This window comes from Rattus norvegicus, chromosome 8 (genome assembly GCF_021556685.1).
Source record: "Rattus norvegicus strain SHRSP/BbbUtx chromosome 8, alternate assembly SHRSP_T2T, whole genome shotgun sequence".
Lineage (NCBI taxonomy): Eukaryota > Metazoa > Chordata > Mammalia > Rodentia > Muridae > Rattus > Rattus norvegicus.
The window spans coordinates 84,104,691-84,129,600 of NC_141541.1; the positions used below are offsets into that span (position 1 = coordinate 84,104,691).

At 43.0% G+C, this 24,910-nt stretch overlaps 1 protein-coding gene across 1 annotated transcript in view; it reads right to left on the reverse strand.

Moving 5' to 3' along the window:
- Scg3 (secretogranin III) overlaps positions 1–24,910 on the reverse strand; it is a 42,541-nt gene that overhangs the window by 5,350 nt on the left and 12,281 nt on the right. The window contains 5 exon segments of the mRNA NM_053856.3: positions 3,544–3,624; positions 15,349–15,486; positions 17,627–17,710; positions 20,002–20,118; positions 23,510–23,687. Coding sequence (NP_446308.2) covers positions 3,544–3,624; positions 15,349–15,486; positions 17,627–17,710; positions 20,002–20,118; positions 23,510–23,687 — 598 coding nt within the window.

A 24,910-nucleotide genomic window follows, 5' to 3' on the forward strand; every position in this document is an offset into this window, starting at 1 on the left:
CTAGGAAAGTAACCCACTCTTTACAGCTTCAAAGACCAACCAACCACAACAGCTACAAGGGAGGCATGGCAGTGCACACTTTCCACCTCTGCACTAGAGAGGCAGAGCGGGCAGGTCTAGGACAGCCTAGATTACATAGTGGGGTTCAGGTCAGCCAGGAATATTTTGATATTTTGTCTAAACAAACAAACAAGCGAAAACCCTTAAGACAATAACAAAAGAAACAGACAAAAGTCTCATCACTTAGGAGTAAACCTAACCTAAGTAACCAAGGAAGGGAAAGAAACCAGAAGATGGAAAGGTGTCCTGTGCTCATGGACTGGAAGAGTTAGTATTGTGAACATGGCTATGCTACCAAAGGTGGTATACAGAGTTAATGCAATCCCCATCAGATTCCAATGACAGTTTTCACAGAACTAGAGAAAAATCTTAAAAAGACCTGAAAAACAAGCAGAAAGACAATGCTGGAAACATAAAACCTGACCTATTACATTATAGAGCCATGATGGCAAACATGGGGTGGTACCAATACAAAAAGAGAGATGGAGACAAATAGAATATAGAATACAAAGCCCAGATATGAACGCTACAGTTCCAGTCACCCAATTTTTGATAAAGGCATTCACAACATACACTGGGGAGAAGGTAACCCCCTTCAACAAATGGTGCTGATAAAAACTGGATTTCCACAGAAATTATATGTATACTTATAACCTTGCCACACATATCAATTCAAAACGATCAAAGATCTTTTAAAAATCGTTTACTACAATGATTTTAGGTGTGTGAATGTTTTGTATAGCACGGAGGTCTGTATCACAGGAGGTCATTGGATCCTTTGGAATGGAGTTATGGATAGTTGAGAGCTAGCATGGGGGTGCTGGGAATTGAACCTCGGTCCCCTGCAAGAGCAGCAAATACTTTTAAGTATGGAGCCATTTCTCTAGCCCCAGATCAAAGATCTTAATATAAAACCTAACAAAACTGCTAGAGAAAAACAGCAAAAGCATTTCCAGATACAGGCCATGTACAAGAACTTTCTGGAAAGTATTCCAGTGCTACGAGAAACACCTCTGGAACATGACAAGTGGGATCACATGGCACTAGGAAGTGTCTATAAAGTGATCACTGGGGTGAAGAGACAAACAGGATGGGAGCACGTCTTTGTCAACCATACATCAGACAGGAAGTTAATACCTAGACGATAGCGAGAGCTACAAAAGTTAAACATAAAAAATCTAAATCATGGCAGCTGGGGGATGGATCAACTGGTAAAGTGCTGGCCAGGCAAGCATGAGGACCTGAGTTCAGAGCTCAAACAGCAATTCGGAGAGCTAGGTGTGATGGAGCACACCTGTATCCCAGTGCCGGGGAGGCAGAGACAGGCAGGTGGTGTTTTGTTTGAGACAGGGTCTCACCAAAAGTGAACTGGCTATCTTGGGAACTAACTCCGGGCCTCAAGCACAGAGATCCATCCATCTTGCCTCTCGAGTGCTGAGATTAAAACTGTGTGCCTCCACGCTGGCTGTGGTAGACAGCGTCTTGAAGTTCATGAGCCAACCAGTTTTGCCAACTGGCTAGGTTCCGGCTCAATGAGAGAGTCAGTGAGGTGGCTCAGCCGGTAAAGGTGCTTGGTGTTAAGCTTGGCTACTTGAGTTTGATCCCCAGAACTGCACAGTGGCAGAAGAGAGTTGACTCCTGCAAGTTGTCCTCTGATCTCTAGAGACCTACCATGGCATCATGTAGACCCCCTCAAGCTTAATAAAAAAAATAAATCGAAAAGCAGTTGTGGGAGACACCTGATGCAACCTCTGGCCTTCCACATATCCACGTGTGCAAATGCAACCACAAACCAAAATCATTCCGTCACTAAACCGGCAAGTGGGCTGAACAGTCAGTTTTTCTCTTTTGCTTGTTCCTTTGCTGTTTCGAGACAAAGTTTCACTATTTAACTCTGGCTATCCTGGAACCTACTACTTAGACCAGGCTGGCTTCAAACACACAGAGATCCAAACAGGCAATTCTTAAAAGGAGCACGGGGGTCTGGAGAGATGGCTCAGTGGTTAAGAGCACTAACTGCTCTTCCAGAGGTCCTGAGTTCAAATCCCAGCAACCACAGGGTGGCTCACAACCATCTGTGATGGGATCCGATGCCCTCTTCTGGTGTGTCTGAAGACAGCTACAGTGTACTCACATAAAATAAATAAATAAATCTTTAGAAAAGAAAGAAGCAGCACAAATGGCCAATGAAAACTTGACCGTACGTTCTACATCTTCAACTATCTCTCCCCAGTCAGAGTGTCTAACAATAAAAAGAAATAAAAAAGTGTTGAGGATTTTTGGGAAGAAGTTATGAATTGCTGAGGGAACACAGACCTTTGCATCACTGTGAAAACCAGCATTGTGCTTTCTCAAAAACCTTAGATAATGTCCTTTGAATATGAACCCCAAAGTGAAGATGTGTGGGTCATATGGTGGTCCTAAGTCCTGCCACAGGGATACGTGAACATGAATGTTTACCACTGGACCATTCACAGGAGCTAAAAGAGTATTCAGTCTAGATGCCCATTAACAGATGAGTGGATAAAAATGTGGTTCATATGCATGATGACATTTTATTCAGCTGTAAAGAAAAATGAAACTATAAGATTTGCAGGGAAGTGAATGAAACTGAAGATCACTGAATTAAGACCCGGAAAGATAAGTAGTATGTTTTTTTCTCAGATGCATGTTCCTTGATTTTAAAGTCTTATAACTTTCTCTCCATCCCCCTCCCTCTCCCCCTCCCTCTCCCCCTTCCCTTCCCTCCTCCTTCCTCCCCTCCTCTCTGTCTCTGTCTCTGTCTCTGTCTGTCTGTCTCTCTCTCTGTCTCTCTCTCTCTCTCTCTCTCTCTCTCTCTCTGTGTGTGTGTGTGTGTGTGTGTGTGTGTGTGTGTGTGTGTGTAAGGGTATGAAACTAGAAAGGAGAAAAAGAGATATTATGGGAGACAAGGGAACAAGGGTAGTGGAATATATGTGACCAGAAAGTAGGGTGGAGCTAGCAAAGGAGAGGACGAGCAGGAGGTGGGGAGAGGCAAGAAATGGAGGAGGTAGGGCGAGAGAACAATAAGAACGAAGCATTTTGAAAATGCTACGATAAAACCCATTACTGGGGTTGGTGTAGTGTGGTGTTACTTGATCTTAATTTCAGAACTAGGGATGCAGAGGCAGGTGAAACTCTGTGAGTTTGAGGCCAGTCTGGTCTGCTCGGAAAGTTCCGGGTTAGTCAAAGGTGTACATTGAGACCTTGTCTCAAAAAACAAAACAAACAGGTAGACAAAACCATTTCTCTCTACAATAAGTTAAAAAAAATGAAACAAAACAAACAAATGAACAAACAAAAAAACTGAAAGAGAAGTAGGGGTTATATTCCCCTTGATACCTGAGAGTCTTTGAGTTTGAGAGGAGACTTTCACTCAGTCATTTTGACCTCAAGGATTGTAGATAAAAAGAACTCTGGGAAAATGGGTAGAGTTTGTGATGCATGACCTCATCCAGCCCCTACCTTCTTTGTTGCCCTTCTTGTTGTGCTTCTTCAGCCACTCGATGTTTTTTCTAATGGCTTCCAAGTAGGCTTCTGTTTTCCCTGGAAAAGGCAAGAGAGTCAGGTCAAACACGCAGAAAATTTCCCTATACCTCTTTGTAGACACACGTGCACACACATGCTCATGTGTAGGGAGTTTTCAATAAGAATGCTTTTGAATAAGATTTCAGACCGTTGGTAAGGATCAAGGTTGGTTAGTTACACCCCACACAAATTTAGTTTGATGTCTGCTTAGGCTCTTAAAAAATGTGGGTGCTGGGAACTGAACTCAGGTAAACTGGGTAATCTCTTCAGCCTCTGCTCAGACATTTTGATTCCATTTGCAAGATAAGAGGATTCTTCTGGTTCTTAGGTTGGGTGATTTCAGGTTAGGGATTCTTCTGAGGAGCAGTCTCAAGTCAGAATGGTAGATATTTATCACCTCCATCTTTTGAAGGTTCAAAATCTCGAGCTGTAGTGTAAGTACCATTTATAACCCTAAGCCAGTTTTGAGAGGCAATAAGTCAACACTTGGATGAGAAAGTGGCACCAGGCCTTTGGTTTGGTCAACAACCTTTTGAGGCAACCATATTATCACCCTTTATTTCACAGATGAAGAAGTTGCACAAAGAAAGTAAAGCAGTATCATATATACACACACATATATGTATACATACACATCATATATACATACATATGTTACATATGTACACACACACACACACACAGTTAGTTCTAGAGTCAGGACTGAACTTGGGGGAATCTGATGACAGTTCATGCACAGTGTATCACTGCCTGAAGATCCGTCAGGGTTCTAGTTTCCACAACAGCATTTAAGAGGCTGCTGAAGAGCTTTCTTCCTGGCCTGAAGCCCATGCAGACTTCACTACTATGACCTCATGCTATCAGGTTCCCAGTGAAGTGCTGAGAAATGTCTATGGAAAAGGATAGATGGACCATAAAAAAGATTTGCCACAATTTTCAGCCCCAATTCACCATCCTCACCTATGCAGGGGGGGGGGGGGGGCTTTGGTTTCAATGGCTTGTTTTCATGGATGTAAGACAATGGAGCTGGCAACACAGCCCAGTGGGTTATAGGCACTCGATTTAAAAACCCGATGACCGGAATTTAATACCAAGAGCCAATGGGAAGTGGGAAAGGAGAACTGGTGCTTGGAATGTTTTCTCTGATCTCCATACACATGCTCACACCTGCTCTCATAAATACAATAGTAATATGTTAAAAAATTAAGTAAAAAAGTCCAACCATGTACAAAACAATGTCCCCTGGTTAGTGTTAATCATTCGGTATACTCTACATGGACACGCCGCTGTCTGTTACTTCTTGGTGAGATAACCAATAGGATTTGGAAAATTTAAGACAAGGTCTCTCCTGATTGGTCCCTGGAACTTTCTACATTGATAAAGTTGTTCTCCACTGTGTGGCTATCTTTCTGCCTCTGCCTTCTGTGTATCGAGATCATGGTATGAGTTACCATGCTTCCTTCTGGATTTAATAATTTAGTAGTATAGTAATTTCTATATTAGGTAACCGTCCCAGATGAGGCATTTTGAACAAGGAAAGAAACTTTGGTGCAGTGTAGACTATTTCAAACTTAATTTTCCTTGTAAAGTGTTTAAATCAAGTTACTGACCCTCATATGATTTATTTTAATAATTAGATAACAATTTATCATTAGCATATTAGATAACTAGAACTTCTGAACCTTTTGAGTGTATCTTAATACATTCTTCTTTTAAAAACTTTTATAATAATTTAAAGCATTCTTTGGATACCACATTACAGTGGGGAAAGCTTATGTAGGAAAAAGAAAATCAATGCTTACTACTTAAAGACTACATTTAAAAGACTGGATTAGGAGCTCTCTGCTCCCAGACCCCGTGGGAGAGAGACCTCACTGCCTGGTCAGGTGGGCACTCCTGAGGCTGCAGAGCAGAAGAGACCACCAACACTGCCCACCCCTGTCCACATCCCTGGCCCAAGAGGAAACTGTATAAGGCCTCTGGGTTCCCGTGGGGAAGGGCCCAGGAGTGGCAGGACCCCTGCGCCTGAGACACCACCGGAACCTGAAGGAACAGACCGGATAAACAGTTCTCTGCACCCAAATCCCGTGGGAGGGAGAGCTAAACCTTCAGAGAGGCAGACACGCCTGGGAAACCAGAAGAGACTGCACTCTGCACACATCTTGGACGCCAGAGGAAAACACCAAACGCCATCTGGAACCCTGGTGCACTGAAGCTCCCAGAAACGGTGGGCGCAGATCTTCCTGGTTGCTGCCGCCGCAGAGAGCTCGAGGGCAGCACCCCGTGAGTGAACTTGAACCTCGGGACCACAGGTAAGACCAACTTTTCTGCTGCAAGTGACCTGCCTGGTGAACTCAAGACACAGGCCCACAGGAACAGCTGAAGACCTGTAGAGAGGAAAAACTACACGCCTGAAAGCAGAACACTCTGTCCCCATAACTGGCTGAAAGAAAACAGGAAAACAGGTCTACAGCACTCCTGACACACAGGCTTATAGAACAGTCTAGCCACTGTCAGAAATAGCAGAACAAAGTAACACTAGAGATAATCTGATGGCGAGAGGCAAGCGCAGGAACCCAAGCAACAGAAACCAAGACTACATGGCACCATCGGAGCCCAATTCTCCCATCAAAACAAACATGGAATATCCAAACACACCAGAAAAGCATGATCTAGTTTCAAAATCATATTTGATCATGATGCTGGAGGACTTCAAGAAAGACGTGAAGAACTCCCTTAGAGAACAAGTAGAAGCCTACAGAGAGGAATCGCAAAAATCCCTGAAAGAATTCCAGGAAATCATAAATAAACAAGTAGAAGCCCATAGAGAGGAGTCATAAAAATCCCTGAAAGAATTCCAGGAAAACACAATCAAACAGTTGAAGGAATTAAAAATGGAAATAGAAGCAATCAAGAAAGAACACATGGAAACAACCCTGGATATAGAAAACCAAAAGAAGAGACAAGGAGCTGTAGATAACGAGCTTCACCAACAGAATACAAGAGATGGAAGAAAGAATCTCAGGAGCAGAAGATTCCATAGAAATCATTGACTCAACTGTCAAAGATAATGTAAAGCAGAAAAAGCTACTGGTCCAAAACATACAGGAAATCCAGGACTCAATGAGAAGATCAAACCTAAGGATAATAGGTATAGAAGAGAGTGAAGACTCCCAGCTCAAAGGACCAGTAAATATCTTCAACAAAATCATAGAAGAAAACTTCCCTAACCTAAAAAAAGAGATACCCATAGGCATACAAGAAGCCTACAGAACTCCAAATAGATTGGACCAGAAAAGAAACACCTCCCGCCACATAATAGTCAAAACGCCAAACGCACAAAATAAAGAAAGAATATTAAAAGCAGTAAGGGAAAAAGGTCAAGTAACATATAAAGGCAGACCTATCAGAATCACACCAGACTTTTCACCAGAAACTATGAAGGCCAGAAGATCCTGGACTGATGTCATACAGACCCTAAGAGAATACAAATGCCAGCCCAGGTTACTGTGTCCTGCAAAACTCTCAATTAACATAGATGGAGAAACCAAGATATTCCATGACAAAACCAAATTTATACAATATCTTTCTACAAATCCAGCACTACAAAGGATAATAAATGGTAAAGCCCAACATAAGGAGGCAAGCTATAACCTAGAAGAAGCAAGAAACTAATCGTCTTGGCAACAAAACAAAGAGAAGAAAAGCACACAAACATAACCTCACATCCAAATATGAATATAAAGGGAAGCAATAATCACTATTCCTTAATATCTCTCAATATCAATGGCCTCAACTCCCCAATAAAAAGACATAGATTAACAAACTGGATACGCAACGAGGACCCTGCATTCTGCTGCCTACAGGAAACACACCTCAGAGACAAAGACAGACACTACCTCAGAGTGAAAGGCTGGAAAACAACTTTCCAAGCAAATGGTCGGAAGAAGCAAGCTGGAGTAGCCATTCTAATATCAAATAAAATCAATTTTCAACTAAAAGTCATCAAAAAAGATAAGGAAGGACACTTCATATTCATCAAAGGAAAAATCCACCAAGATGAACTCTCAATCCTAAATATCTATGCCCCAAATACAAGGGCACCTACATACGTAAAAGAAACCTTACCAAAGCTCAAAACACACATTGCACCTCACACAATAATAGTGGGAGATTTCAACACCCCACTCTCATCAATGGACAGATCATGGAAACAGAAATTAAACAGAGACGTAGACAGACTAAGAGAAGTCATGAGCCAAATGGACTTAACGGATATTTATAGAACATTCTATCCTAAAGCAATAGGATATACCTTCTTCTCAGCTCCTCATGGTACTTTCTCCAAAATTGACCATATAATTGGTCAAAAAACGGGCCTCAACAGGTACAGAAAGATAGAAATAATCCCATGCGTGCTATCAGACCACCACGGCCTAAAACTGGTCTTCAATAACAATAAGGGAAGAATGCCCACATATACGTGGAAATTGAACAATGCTCTACTCAATGATAACCTGGTCAAGGAAGAAATAAAGAAAGAAATTAAAGACTTTTTAGAATTTAATGAAAATGCAGGTACAACATACCCAAACTTATGGGACACAATGAAAGCTGTGCTAAGAGGAAAACTCATAGCGCTGAGTGCCTGCAGAAAGAAACAGGAAAGAGCATATGTCAGCAGCTTGACAGCACACCTAAAAGCTCTAGAACAAAAAGAAGCAAATACACCCAGGAGGAGTAGAAGGCAGGAAATAATCAAACTCAGAGCTGAAATCAACCAAGTAGAAACAAAAAGGACCATAGAAAGAATCAACAGAACCAAAAGTTGGTTCTTTGAGAAAATCAACAAGATAGATAAACCCTTAGCCAGACTAACGAGAGGACACAGAGAGTGCGTCCAAATTAACAAAATCAGAAATGAAAAGGGAGACATAACTACAGATTCAGAGGAAATTAAAAAAATCATCAGATCTTACTATAAAAGACTGGATTAGGAAGGTTAAAGGTATTTTGAGGGCCTGAGAATGTAGTTCAGTTCATAGAGTGTTTGCCTAGCATGGACAAAGCTCTAGGTTCTCTCTGAAGCACCACACAAGCCAGGTTTGACAGACCATACCTATAATCTTAGCATTTGGAAGGTGGAGGCAGGAGGATCTGGAATTCAAGGTCGTCCTCAGTTTCCTAGAGAGTTCAAAGCCAGCCTGGCATATATAAGACCGTGGAGGGGAAAGGGGAAGATGGGCTTGGCAGCTCACAACTTTAACTCCAGCACAAGGAGGTAGAGGAGAGGGTAGGGGTAGGGCGGGGGGGGGGTTGGGTGGGGCAGGGAAAATCTCTGTGAATTTGAGGCCAGATGGTCTATACCTTGAGTTCCAGGACAGCCAGAACTACCTAGTGATACACCACTTAAACACACACACACACACACACACACACACACACACACACACACACACACACATACACACACACACAGCATGATTCTTTACCTCTGGGCCCCCCTCTTACAGATTCATTCTCATTTTATGTGTACTGAGTGGTTTTCTGCATGTACGCAAGTGCACTGTGGGCCTGGTGCCCGAGGAAGCCCGAGGAAGCCAGAGGAGGGTGTAGGATTCAATGGAACTGGAGTTACATGATGGCTATGAACTGCCTTGCTGGAAATGGCCTCTGGGTATTCTGAAAGAGCAGGGAGAGCTCTTAACCGTTGAGCCCCCATGCCTCCCTTCACTCACAGATGATAACAGGACAGCCCTCCACTGATAGAGAATAAAATGACGTCAACACTTTTGCTTCCTCACACATGTCCACACAGTCCCCTGGGTGGTTTGCCTTGCTGTCCATTGACAAATGCTGATAATTAGCATACTCAGGGGTGAGGAATGAAGCCTCAGGATTATTGATAAATAATCCTGAGGTGGCTCTAATGAGTGGTGAAGTCTGGCAGCTGGTGCCATCAGTTAAGGAGCCCGCCACACATTTCCTGGGATGTGGGTTTGAACAGGAATGAAGTCAGGTGTCCTCTGCTCTTGGAGAGGAACAGCCGGCTTTTATTTACATTTTCTCTTCTCTGAGCTGGAAAAGTAAATCTTTTATTTATGCAGTGTTCACTGAAAGCCCATGAGAGTCCGCTTTGGAACACTGGGCTATTTTTTTTCTCAATTTATTTCATCAGTCTTTGGAAAAAAATAGCTCATGGCTGAGGTAATCCGACATGAACCTTAAAACACATGCTGAAGTGGATGGAAGAGAGCCAGAGTCAAGACTCAGCCAGCACCTCTGGCTGTTCTGGTCTTCAGTGCTGTGGGAGAAATAGCCCTTCTTATTCATGGCCTTGTTGGCCCTAATATGCGACCCTGACCTCCTCCTGTCCTGAAACCCACATGATTACTCTACTGAGTATAGCAGATCTTAAAGACATTAGAGCTTCAAGAACATTTACAACAGCAACACAAACAACAACGCAAAGAACCCTCCCCCCCAACATACAAAATGGCCCAGCAAATACAGGCACTCGCTGTCAAGTCCAACTACTTGAGTTCAATCTCCTCAGATCCTCATGGTGTAAGGAGAGAACTGATTCCTGAAAGTTATCCTTTGACCTCTATGTGCCTGCTGTGGTGTGCGTTCCTGCCATCAAATGAATAATATGTAAAAAAAGAAAAAGAAAAAAGAAAAAAACCCAAATGTTTATAAAGACTTTGTTATGTAATGCTTAAAACCATGTTGATATTACATGACTATAATTTGAGTTACACATATAGCCACTGGCGTGAGCACCAAGAAGGGGCACAAAAATCACTCCTTTGAGAATGAAACTCTGTTGGTAGAGTTCGTGCCATGTGAGAAACCCGGGGTGATCCCTAGCACCACACACACTGAAATGGTGACGATGCCTATAATCCCAGCACTCAGGAGTTCAAGGTCATTCTCAGTTACATAGGGAGTTTGAGGCCAGCCAGAGATATGTGAGACATTGTCTTAAGAGAAGGAGGAGGAGGATGGGGAGGAGGAGGAGGAGTAAAGAGGAAGAAAAAAGAAGAGGAAAGAGCAGGAGAAGGAGAAAGAATAGTATTTCTCCACAGTATTTTACATGCCCACAAGATGAGGTAACAAACACTGATATTTGGACCCTGGATTAGGCGTCAGGGGTCATGGGTTCAAGGCCGAGCTTTACTACTCTCTGTTCACAAGATCTTATGTTAGTCAATTCATTTCTTGTATGCTGCTTTCTGGTTTGTTAAGGAGTGAATTCTGGAAAGACAGTTTATGGTTCTACAAAGGAGGAGACACTTTTGATGTTCAGCCATGTAGGTTGATATAAACCTCCCAAGTTTGTTTGCGCTCCCATCTCACTTGCTGGCTCAGAGAAGACCAGACTGTGTCTAGAACTGTCTAACAGAAGGCCTTGGGACCTGAGGCCTATAATGGTCTGTTCTTGGGCTGCTTAGGAAAGAACATCCTCAGGAACTTTAGGAATTCAACAGACTGACTTTTCTGGCTTCAATAAAAAGGGGAAGGGAATGAGAAGATGTGCAGTGAAAGTCACCTCAAAGTCACCATTTCCATTATAATGTCATCTAGTCATCAACATGACAAGTGATGGCCCCAGAATGAGCCTATGGTGTCACAACGCTCATTGCATCCCTTGGATGAGTTTTGAAAAGATTTTCAGAAGGCTGGAGAGGCTGCTCAGTGGTTAAGAGCACTGGTCGCTTTTCAGAAGACTCTGGTTCCATTGCCAGCACCCAGACGGTGGTTGACAACAATCTCCAGTCCTGGAAATCAGATGCCCTCTTCTGGCCTCCATGGGCACTATACTACACTACACACACACACACACACACACACACACACACACACACACACATGAAAAACACCCATAAAAAAATCAATCAATTAATTAAAAGAACATTTTCAGTGACTCACACATCAAAAGTGAGTAACTGAACGTCCAACTGGCAGCCAGGCAGCACTTACATAACAGAATGTTACAAAGATCATCCCCCGGTCTCTAGAGAAAATCAAGCAAGTTTCTGGATATGGTTAGAGTTAGAATACATTTTTCACTATTAGTAAATTCCTAAATTTAGAAATAACTATTGCACCATTCAAATAACTTTACCAATTAGAAATCATCATGTAAAAAAAGACTCTTAGTCTGTGCCAGGTGTGGTGGCTCAATTCTGTATTCTTAGCATTTGGGAGGTTGAGGCAGGAGGATCAGGTGTTTAAGGCCAGTTTCAGCTACTTAGTGGATTCACGTTCAGTCTGGACTACCTGAAACCCTGTCTTAAAAGGCCGAAGTAAGTAAAAAAAAAAAAAAAAGTCTCTGTAGAAGCAATAGTTTAAATAGTCTAAACTATATTCAGAAGTAAATTGAATTATCTTTCATTCATTGATAAATAAAAAGTGTTATTTTTTTGTGCTAAAGATTTAAATTTGATTTAAAGGTTTAGTTTTTGTTTATGTGTGTCTGTGTGGTGACATGCCATGTTTGCTGGTGCCTGAGGAGGTTGGAAGAGGGCACCAGACTCTCTGGGACTATAGTTACAGGCGGTGCCGAGCCACTGATGTGGGTGTTGGGAATCAGACTCGGGGCCTCTGCAAGAGGAGCATGGGCCCTTAGCCGCTGAGCCAGCTCTCCAGCCCCTATTTTAGATTTTTGTGAAACAAAACACATGCAAACTATATTTTGCAAAGTGAAGTGACATAAGCCTCAGGACATTATTGTTGTTGTTACTATTATTCCCACATATATTGCACGCATGTCCAGCCATCTGCTAGCCTAGTTAAGAAATATTAACTGTGGTTACATGGCATCATCCTCATACTGCACGACCAAAAGAGACTCTCTGAGAACGTTCCTGCCAGTGTGTCCTCCTTACAATAATTTTCTTAAATGATTTTAGCCAGACCATTACCTTGTTCTATGTTCAATTCATCGTGTCTCTAACTCTCTCCTGAAGGAAGCCTATGCTCCAGCTGCCCGCCTGAAGAATGTATGTGCATGTGTATGTGATGTCCATGGCTCTTGCTTGCCTATGTGGAAGGTGAGAACTATCTCTGGCAGGCACGGTGGCTCAGGTCTTTTCCCCTAATTCTAAGGCTGAACGTCACGAGGACTGCCACAAACTCACATCCAGACTGGGCTACATAGTGAGTTTCAAGCCAGCCAGGGTTAAAGACCTTCCCTTTAAGTATAGAAAGAAAAATGAAAAGAAAAAGGAAAAGGAAAAGAAAGAAATCCAGTCAGTCTTGCCTTCAACCACATCTGTACACTGATTTTCTGCATAGAGTCAATGGGTGTTCCTCAATGGGTTTTATAACAGAAGCAAACTACCCTTTGAAAAATGGTGCAAATGATCAACTGTAAGAACGAGTGAATGCTTGTTTTTCTTTGAGGATTAATTAAAGACAATTTTTTTTTGGGGGGAGGAAGGAGTTGGAAATGTTGGTGCTCAACTTACATTCAGTTTGGTGTGTTCTAACTATATTAGACTCATTCGTTCTTGTCATAGAGTAATGTGATCAAGGGGTGTGTGGAGTAGGGAGCTAACGTAAGCCACCTTCAGGAGATACAGGAGAGCTAATATAAAGAGTAAACACTGGAAAGAGAGAGCATTACTGTCAACCCTATGGAGGGTGAATGCACCAACATTTCCAACTCCCTCTCCCTCTCCCCAAAAATTGTGGGGCTCCAGTCTCCACCTTGATCTCCTTTCCCTGCTGGCTACTGAAGTGAGTGGTTTTGCTTTGGCAGTGTCCCTCCTACCATGTGTCACCTACCACAGGCCCAAAGCAATGAGAGCAGCAGATGAGCCGACCTGTGAGTCAAAATCAACCTTTCTCCTTCCGAGTCTCAGGTGTGGTGTTGTAGTGAGAGAAAGGTGACTAACACATTGTCTGTAAGCAGCGCCATCCCCCACTTCATGCTCCATTTTCACGGCGCTTTCTTTAAAAAGAGAGAAGCTGAGATATGTTACACCCATGCCTGGGGATGCTTGTCCAGCAACATCCTCAACACTTAGCATGCTACCTAGGCAGGTTAAAGGACTTACTGTGTGGCTGCTGTGCTCCTGGGGAATATGACCTTTGCACATGAAGGAAAAGGGAAGGAAAGAAGAAAGGGAAAAAACAGAATTCCTTGAGGAAACTGGTTCCAAGTCTTGTGAAAATTTGGAGTAGATCTAGAACATTTTGTTGTTAGTAGAAAGTGAAGATGGGGTGCTAAAAGACAATGGTGGAATAAATAAGGGGTTCCTACTCCCACACTGTGCCCATCTCTCCATAAAACCATTGCTCATTGAATGGAAAAAAATAGACAATGTTAACAGCCTGGCATGGTGGCACATATCTTTAATCTCAGCACTGGGGGGACAGAGGCAGGTGAATCTTTGTGAATTTGAGTCCGGCCTGGTCTGCACAGTGAGCTTCAGGCTAGTCAAAAGCTACATAGTGAGACTGTCTGGAAAATTTTGAAAAAATGTTGACCACTACAAGGTCAATGAGATGGCTCAGTAGGACAAAGGTGCTTGCTGCCAAGACTGACAACCTGAGTTTGATCCTTGGATCTCGCATGGTGGGAGGAGAGAACGCTATCCCCTGACTGACCATGTGTGCTGTGATGTATGAACCTGTGCATGGGTGTTAGTGTGTGTGTGAGTGCATGCACATGTACTAAAACAAACAAACAAACAAGTAAATAAATATAAAAGGAAGTTAAAGAGCTGAGGCATGAGCATAAGGGGCCCAGTAATCATATCTTACCATAGCAAGAGAAAGCAAAGGCCATCTACTCATTGCCATGGGCAGCCATTACATACAGAGCCAGTATATTACATACAGGTCCACTGCCATGTTTTTAGATGACAACTTAGCGGAGTACCAGCTCCCCTCCCTCAGGAGAGAGCACTGACCCACTCCCACTCCTCCTGAGGAGTAAAATATCCAGTACTGCATCACCGCTTGAGTGAGGATTTGGCTTTGCTAATCCCATTCACTCGAGCGACCTGGCTGAGTGAGCTGTATTGCCATTATCTGGAGAACTATTAAACAACTTAAAAAGCATTGCTCATGCTTGTAATCGTAATACATGGGAGCAGGAGGAAGGAGGGTTGCCACGGGTTTGAGGCCAGCCTGGGTTTTACACAGAAGAGTTCCAGACCAACCCAAACTGTCTTATCTCAAAACAACAAGCTCAATTGACTAAACAGAGTCTAAAACAGTCAATGTTACTGTGGATCAAAATGTAGAATTGTAAAGTGAATAAGTCCTTTTTCCTACAAACAAAAACAGACATTTCTCCATAAATTAGGATAATAAACTGAACATTAAAGACATAAAAACATAAATGACTGTGAATATTCTTTCAATTGTGAATATCTCTCCCCAAGTCCAGCAGCTGCTGACCACTGAAGAATGAAACCAGGTTGCCATTCGGAGAAGACTCAACACTATTAAAACACACAGTTATCCCAGCAAAGGTGCTGCATGCTAATCTTAACCTCGCAGACTGTACCGTGTGGGCTTGATGTTGGATTGCCCCGCTCTGCTAATCTTAGCCACCCAGATCGTGCTGTGGGGGACTTGATGTTGGATCTCCCCACTCCGCTAATCTTAACTGCACAGATTGCGCTGTGGGGGAGGGGCTTGATTTTGGACCGCCTTACTCGAGTGTTAAAAACCTCTGCTGCTTCCCCAGCTCCATTGCCCACTCCAGAGGTATTAGATCCAGACCTTTGGCTTCATCTGTCTTTCCTCCGAGGTTGGAGTTATCGTCTTTTGTGGAGTCTTTGAGGCTTCCGTATTCCTTCTCCATCTTGGCGGCTTCCTCCTTGGTACTGTCTGTTTCTTCGTGACTCTTCTCTGGCGGAGCTGTGATCAGACAGTGCACCGCGGTTAAAACACCATTCCATACCTTCTTTAGTTCTTAACGAGAACAAACTTTGTTGAAAAGATAATTTGAGGTCGTGCTATATTTTTTAGACTGAGAGTGATTTTAGCGGTTATTCAACCTTCACCTCACGGGAAAAGGAAACCGAGGCCCCGGGAAGAAAGAGATTCTCAGGGTCACCCACGCAGTTAATAAGAAGCTGGGCCCAGACCCCCAGCACTCCATTCTTCCTTCAGCCACACTGCCATCAGAGAGCGACTGTTTGTCTTGCTTTGTTATTGTTATATTAGAGACGGGCTTTAACTGTTATCCTTGAACTCCTGGTTCAAGCAATCCTCCTGCCTCAGCTTCCAGAAGAGCTGGCATGTATAATCAAAACTAGCTATTTGTTTTATATCCCTCCCTCCCTCCCTCCCTCCCCTCACCCCCTCCCCTTCTGAAGCGGAGGTAGGCTGGAGAGCAAACCCAGTGTGTCATGCGCGCTAGGCAAGTGCTCTACCACTGAGTCACACCCTCATCCTTACTCATGCTAATTTTGTTGGTGCTGTCAGTCAACTGGGGTGTGCTATGTGGGTCTTGGTTACAAGTAAGAACGGTTTTGTTGGACTGGGGATTTAGCTCAGTGGTAGAGCGCTTACCTAGGAAGCGCAAGGCCCTGGGTTCGGTCCCCAGCTCCGGAAAAAAAAGAACCAAAAAAAAAAAAAAAAAAAAAAGACATTTAGGGGTTGGGGATTTAGCTCAGTGGTAGAGCGCTTGCCTAGGAAGCGCAAGGCCCTGGGTTCGGTCCCCAGCTCCGAAAAAAAGAACCAAAAAAAAAAAAAAAAAAAAAAAAGAACGGTTTTGTTATTTTTGAGACAAGGTTTCCTGGAGCCTAGTCTGCCCTTGAACTTCCAATCCTCTTGTTGCCATCTCTGACCTATTGAGTTTCTAGTACTGAAGAGGCAAAGACAGGAGGATTGAGGGACTTGCTGAGCAGTTAATGTAGCCAATCTGTGAGCTCCAGGTTCAGGGAGATTGTGTCTCAAAAAGAAAAAAAAATGGTGGAGAGCAATAAGGATGCCACTTGATGCTGACTTCTGGTTTACACACACACACACACACACACACACACACACACGCACACACACACACGCACGCACACACGCGCACACACACACACACGCACACACACGCAATGACTATTAAAAAACTGGAGGCTAACCACTTAGCTAACTGGTAGAGTACCTGCCTAGCAAGCGTGAAGGGGCTGCCTTTGAGCCCCAGCATAGAAACTAAATAAAAAACTCCTGCACGGAAACATCATTTAGGGGCTCATTATAATATCACCAACATGTATGTAACTTTTGTGCTGGGGACAGAATAGCTAAAGCACAAGAATCCACAGCTTGCCACTGTTTCTCTTTTTGTTCTCACACAGCTCAGTGCTGTGGTGTTTGCTGGGCAGAGCTGGGATTCGTGTGGAAGATAAAGGCAGAAAAGGGGCATATTGTGGAGAGCACAGAACATCTTGAGGAGCTGGGGGTGGGAGGTGGGGGCAGTGAGGAATGTCAGGTGGCCAGGGATGGTGGCCTCCAGAAGTGGTAAGAAAAAGACAAGGATGTAGGCTCTTATGGAGGACTCACTGTTTTGTAACCAGTCAGTCACCTCCAAGAGTCTTTGTTAAATACCCACATTAAGTTTTAGCACAGTGCTAGAGGAGTGGCTGTATGGTAGAATGTTAGCCTTCCACACTGGGGGCTCTGTGTTCAATTCCCAGACCAGAGAAAACAACAAAGAAGCCCCTAAGTGAAAGAACTTTTTTGTATTTTTGGTGGTGAGATTTCTCTGCCATGACAGGCTATAAAATAGCCAAGGTTATGTGTGGTTATTCCTATGGTTGAACTTGAGATTTTGAAATGTTTTGAAATCTGCAGTGTTTTATCAATGTTTATTGAAGGCTACTATTTACCTCTGAAAATAGTTTTAACAGCTTAAAACACACACAGACACAGACAGAAACACACACACACACACACGCACACGCACACACACACACACACGCACACACGCACACACACACACACACACGCACACACACGCACACACACGCACACACACGCACACACACACAGTAAATCCTACCTGGGAAAAGCTTGCTTTTGCTGTCAGTGGTATTTTTTTCTAGCTTGTTCTTGGTCTGCAGAGCAATGGTTTCATCCAAGTTTTCTAGAGGGAAGAGAAGACATTCGCTTTAATTTCCAGGGAAATGATGTTAAATGTTTACTCCCATATGTGGTGATTACAGGCGTGTACTGTAACTCCTGTCTTAGATTTTATTTATTCATTCATTTTTATTTTTAATTTCCTTTAAAGCAGGGGCCTCATTCTACCCTAGGCTGACCTGAAGCTTTGGCTGCAGCCAAGGCTGGCTTCCCACTCCTTTTTAAGCCTCCTACCCTAGCTTCCCTTGTGCTGGGATTACAGGCTGAGCCTGCCTGGCCAGCTGACTTAGCTTAGTAAGCACTTAACTTTAATGACTTCTTATGTAAGTAGCAACTTGTGGTTAGTGGTTCCCATGTTAGACACTTAGCATCAGGTAGCTTCAGGAACAACTGCTCACATGGAAGTCTTCGCAGTAGCTTGACATAGTTCCACAGGAAAAATGTCAAAGCACAGAGTTCCCAAGTCTCACTGTTGACATTGTCCTGAATAACATCTGATATACCGTTAGAACTGTGGTCCTCAACCTGTGGGTCAAGACCCCTTCGGGGGTCACACATCAGATATCCTGCATTTCAGATATTTAGAGAAAGATCCATAGCAGTAGAAGTTCTCAACTTGTGGTCTGTGACCATTTTTGGGTATCAAATGGCCCTTTCACAGAGGTCGCTTCAGATCATTGGAAAACATAGATGTTGACATTATGATTCATAGCAGTAGCAAAATTGCAGTTAGGAGGTAGCAGTGAAAATAATTTTATGGTTGGGGGGTCACCATAACATTAGGATCTGTATTAAAGGGTCAAAGCATTAGGAAGGTTGAGAACCACTGTACTAGAGAAATAGAGTTGGCTGGACAGAACCGACTCTAACATGAACACACTTCCTTTGAAGGTAAAGAACATAGGTGTGTACCCATATATACTTACATAGACAAGACATATGGAAGATTGCAAATCAAAATGTTATGAGGGGATTGGTATCGGGAGTGATTTTAACTTTCCTTCACTTTTCTTTTCTCTCTCTTTCTTTCTTTCTTTCTTTCTTTCTTTCTTTCTTTCTTTCTTTCTTTCTTTCTTTCTTTCTGCCTTAAATGGATTTTTACAAGAAAGATGTCCTTTTTTTTTTTCTTTTCTTTTCAAGATGTCCTTTTTATAATCAAAATAAAACCAGGAAGAACTGTTTTTATGAGAAAATCCTTGGGTCCTGTTGAATCATTCTAGACCCAGCTGACCAATGGCATTTCCTTATCTATTTGTTTCTCTCTGCCCTAGCAGAGTAAGAGGCTCTGAGGTCATCTTGCCAAAACCACATGGGTGGTCAAAAGCACTCAGGGAAACAAAACTCCTTTAAAAAAACAAAACAATTGAGCACTCTCAATGCATAACTGAGAAACCATATTTTAATTTTTAAGATTTATTTATTTTATGGGTATTTTGTCTTTATGTATATATGTGCACCATGTGTGCACTGGCTTGTTTTATGTCAATTTGGCATAAGCTGGAGTCATCTAGAAGAGGGAACTTTAATTGCAAAGATGTCCCGACACTCTGGGCTGTGGGTGAGTCTGTGGGCAAGACTCATGGTAATTTTCTTGAGTAACATTTGATCTGGAAGTGCCCAGATCATGGTGAATGGTGCTACCTCTGAGTTAGTGGTACTGGGTTCTGTAAGAAAGCAGACTGAGAAAGCCAGAAGGGGCAAGCCAGCAAGCAGTGTTCCCCCATGGCCTCTGCATCAGCTGCTGCCTGCAGGTTCCTGTCTTTAGTTCCTGCCTTGACTTCCCTTAATGATGGGGTAACCTGAGAGTTGCTTCATCCTTCATTTTATGGATGTAAGAAGCGAAGCCTTGCAAGGTGCGGGGCCTTCCTTCCCAGCAGATCCTCCCCCAGAGGGAGGATCCTGACTGCCTGTCTAGTACTCTTTCTGCTTGCCACATACAGTACTCAGAGGGTGAAAAAAAATCAAGATTTAATCCACATTTCTGAACACAAATTAAAAAAAATTAATGAGTTAAATTGTAATAAAATTGCTCCCTGGGGGTTATTACAAAGCACTAGTAAGATTTAATATAAAAATGTGGGAGACTTTTCTTCAAGCTGCATTTATTAAGAGGAAAAAGTAGAGACTGTCTAATTAATTTTATTAGTATGCATCACCAACCCAAGCAATTCTGTTACCCTGGAGATCTGGGCTGCTCTGGCATAAATCATCAAATTAGTGAGGTGATTATTGCCAGATCCTTAATTTGCTTGAACAATGGAAACAGCCGTGGTGGAAGTAAAGCTGAGTTCTCACCAAGGTAAGAAACGCCTTCCTCTGGAGATATCGTACCGTATTTCACCATCATTTTCACAAAGTCAATCAACGTCTTCATGATGGTGATCAGGGTTTCTTTCTCTTTTGCTTCTTTTTCTATGGAAAACGAGCAAAAGGAATTCATTAAACATTTTTTTTTATTCATATTATTTTATGTGATTTGCCTGCAGAGGTCAGAAGTGGGGGACAGATCCCCTGGAACTGGAGTTACAGAAGATTATGAGCCACAATGTGGATGCTGGAAATTGGACTTGGCTCTTCTGGAAGAGCAGTCAGTGCTCTTAACTGTCTTTTACATCTCTTTGGCTCCCACAGGAACAAAAATAATTTAAAGACAACTGGTAGAAAATAGTTTTATCTTTCACTGTCAATTTATGAAGTATATCATCATAAGTATAGAAATATCTCCCCATTCATTTATAACTAAATTGACATACATTTAACTGAAATACCCTCCCCCCCCCAAAAAAAACCCCAAATAACACACGGTTGGAAATATAGGGTAGTATATAGCTATACAACACTGCTTTTAGAAAGGAGTACACATTAACTTTTCCATGGGGCTTTAATTACATCTGAACTATTGTAGTAATAAAGCAGACATTAAAGAGATAGCATCTGGGGCTGGGCTTTTAGCTCAGCTGGAACAGTGCTCGCTTAGTGTGTACAAAGTTCGGAGGTTTAAGCCCCAGCACTGAATAAACCGGATGTGACGATACATGCCTGCAATCCCAGCATCTGGGACTCAGGGACAGGAGGATTAGAAGTTCAATGTCACCCTTGGCTGTAGAGTTTGAGGTCAGCCTGGGATAGGTGACACTGTCTTAAAACAGCCAATGAAACACACAAGCCAAGCTGCTGAAAGATAAGCAAGTTAAAGAACGCTCTATACAGCAGGATTTTTAAGATGCCGTAAAACTCACAGGTCGGGAGGAAGATGAGCTAGGGAGAGCCTGACTCACGCCTGACAGGTGACTTTAGCCATCCCAGTACTAGACCAAGGGCATGCGTGTATATTTCGCTCTACGCCGATCTCGTCACTGTCAGCAGTGACTCACTACAATGACAGAGGTTCTGAGCTGGTCATTTGCCAACCAGTGGGACAAAATGGTGCAGAACAGATCCCCCCACCCCCCACCCCCAGCCTGGCAGATTCATGCAGAGAGGCCAGAGCCATCTGGCCATTGTCTGGACCTGAAGGGCAAAGAGAACTCTCTGGGAATGGAAGCTCATTCCAAGACCACTTTATGGAGGAGACCGATTAAAGGTCCAGAAACTTTTACACAATTGCTCACTCGAGGGCAGTAACGGGGACAGGGAAAGACACTGGGCAGTGCAGGGCATCTGCCTGAACAGCATTGCTACAGGGGACCTGGAGACCACCATCCTTTGCAGATTAACCAGAAACAAACAGGAACCAAATCCTGCAGAAGTTGACTGATGAGATTGTGGTAGGATTGTTTAGAAACGAACAATCTCCTCAAATGTATGTGTGCTCCTGGCTTCCTTTCCTCCAATGCTCATTGGAACTCACTGGAAAAAAACAATCCAAGCTGCAAATGTCTAGTAATGTCCTGAATAATTCAGAGAAGGACAAATAAGGTTCCCACTAAGAGAGGAAAATGGAGGAAGCATTCCAAACAGATTTAATACAACTGGCAGAATTCCCTCTTGATGTTTGTTTTGCTTTTGACAATGTGCCTAGAAAACACACTAGGTAAAACGAGCCAGACACAGAGACAGATAGTGCATTCTCTCAGTCCAGTTCTGAACCTGAGCTTTCATCACCCATGGACTCAACTGACTGAGGATCAAAAACACTAAAGGAGAAAAGAAAGAAGGAAAAGTTTAGTGAGCACAGACAGTCATTTTCTTGTCACAATTCTCCAAGCAGCACAGAACAGCTCTTTCCATAGCACTTCCACTGGGGTAGGCATTGTAGGTAATTCAGAGATGAGGATGTGTGTGATGATTTTATGAAAATGCTATAGATCTCTCTCTCTCTCTCTCTCTCTCTCTCTCTCTCTCTCTCTCTCTCTCTCTCTCTCTCTGTGTGTGTGTGTGTGTGTGTGTGTTACAAGTAACCAAATCCAAGCTCTTGGACATGCTAGGAAAGCATTCTACCTCCGAGCTTCAGCCACCGTCCTCATATCATTTTATATAAAGGACTTGAGTAGGTGTGGATTTTGGTATCTGAAGCAGGTCCCGCCATACCTTCTACACTTATGGAGAGACAACTGGATGTGGAATTTAAAATAGTCAAGGTCCTAAAAGTAGAGAATAGAATGGCATTGTCTAAGACTGGGTGGAGAGGGGCTGGAGAGATGGCTCGGATGTTAAGGGTACTGACTGCTCTTCCAGAGGTCCTGAGTTCAATTCCCAGCAACCACATGGTGGCTCACAACCATCTGTAATGGGATCCGATGCCCTCTTCTGGTATGTCCGAAGACAGCTACAATGTACTTATATATAATTAACAAATAAATAAAATCTTAAAAAAAAAAAAAGACTGGGTGGAGAGGGTAAAACTGGGAAATGCTGGTCAAAAGTATCATTTCTGTTCTGTAGTGCAAATAAGTCTGGACACTATGTGGCCTGGTAGCTATGGATGACACCACTGGATTACATACTTGAAATTTGCTAAGTAGGCAGATTCTTACGATAACAAAAAGAAAATTAATAAACAGACCACGGCAACTACATATGTGGGTGATAGACGTACAGCTCTTAGCAATGATGTTCATTTCACAGTGTAGATGAACACCAAAATACCCATGCAATGTGCATATTGTATATGATTTGGTGGTGTGTGTATATGTGTGTGTGTGTGTGTGTGTGTGTGTGTGTGCATGAGTGTGTGAGTGTGTATCAATTACACCCCCACTAAAGCTGAGAATAAAGCATTAAAAAAGCTGAAGGACCAGAGAGATGGCATAGCTGCTAAGAGCACTGGCTGCCAAGCCTAATGACTTGCATCCCATCTCTAGGATCCTTGCAGCAGGCAGAAAAATACCCAATTCCTGGAAATTGTCCTCTAACTTTCACATGTGCACTGTGGTATGCATGCCCACACACAAAATAAATGAATAACTAAATAAAATAAAAGAGGATGATAGCAAAAACCTAGCCATACTGAAGAGTGAAGGCTGGGCTGTGTCAGGGCGGAATGGTGACTCATCTCAGCATGTGAGAGATTTGGGTACCCTGTACACAGCAGACATTCCATAACTGTTTATTGAACAAATAAACAAACTGTCTGTTAATGAATTAAAATTTCCAGAAACTCCACATTTCCTGATTACTCTTTCCATGACTAGTACACTACTTTTCTGAAGAAAAAAAAAAAGGATGTGAAATGTTTTTCCCAGCCAACAGTGTATGTCATGGACGACTGCACTTGGGAACCGTGAACAGGAAGAAAGCTACCTACACACTTCCAAGACTTACTGTCTCATTTCCCTTCTGCATGGTCATAAGTGGCGGTTACCTGAGTCGATGCTTGTCAGTAGTGCATAGAAGTTGGGGAAATACTGGAGCTCCTCAAAGTCATCGTCCCTGTGGGGGTTCGTTCTCCTTTCCAAGCCGTTGGACAAGGTCAAGGTGTTCGATACTGTGTCATCATTTTCACGGTTAGTAAAGCCATCTTGGGTTGCTGCCACTGGAGTCTTCGGTAAGGGGACAATAACACAGAAAATAAACATTGTTTAGAAGTAACAATTCCAGTTCACTCCTCTCCTTTCTGATGACCTTGAATGTGAAGTCTCAGAGTTCTTCCTGCTTCACGAGATTCTGCAGGTTCTCTGCATAAGCCACCTTGAGAAAGTCAAGTATCTTCGTGTGGCTCAGGAGAGACTACACTGGGGATTTCTACAGATCTGCTTTGTCCAAGTCCCCGATCAGGAGTCTTCCCTTTGGGAGTCTCTCATTGAAGAGGACAGAGTTTTGATTCACACAGTGTATAGGGTTCGGGTGTGTGGGATGGACCAGGTCATTAGAAAAAAGAAGCTTTTCAGAGTATCCGCCAGTAACAGAGCACTCACACCTTGGAACTTCCAGGGAGCATTTGTGTCTGGATGACGCTTAATGGTTTTTCCCCTTCCTAAACCTGATCTTTGTTCCTACGTTGGGGAAAGCTCATTTGCCATTCGGTAGATAAGACAAAAATCTAGGAGCTTTTCTTACCCTTTCCCCCTTTATTTTCCCACATCCGATCCAGCCAGCCTCGTTACTCTACTTTTAAATCTTAGGGCCTTTTGTACGCCTCTTTCTCCAGTAACCCTTGTTAGTTCAAGCAGGCTTCACCCCTGCTTTCTCACTGATATACCAAACATCTCAAATCTCTTCTCAATTCATGATTTTATATCCGGGGGGCCAAGGTATCTTTCTAGAAATCCAATCTTACAACTCTTTTGCTTAAAAATCTCCTACAATGAGGCCAGAGATGCAGCTGGATGGTAAACTGTTTGCTTTATGGTTATAAGGACTCGAGTTTGAGCCCTGAACCCACATTAAAAATAAAAGTGGAGCCCAGTGGCACACATTTGTAATCCCAGTGTTAGGAAGATGGAAATCGGACATTTCTTTCTTTTTTTTTTTTTTTTTCTTTTTTTCCGGAGCTGGGGACCGAACCCAGGGCCTTGCGCTTCCTAGGCAAGCGCTCTACCACTGAGCTAAATCCCCAACCCCGAAATCAGACATTTCTTTGGCTTGATAACTGGCTAACTTATACTGCTTGTGTCTGTGTGTGTGTGTGTGTGTGTGCCCATGCATGTGCGCGTGTGTGTCCAGTCATTGGATGGAGATCAGAAACAACTTTAGCCACTTGGTGCCTCTTCTATCATGTGGGCCATTTAGGTCACCAGTCTTGGCAATAACTGTCTTTCTCTGC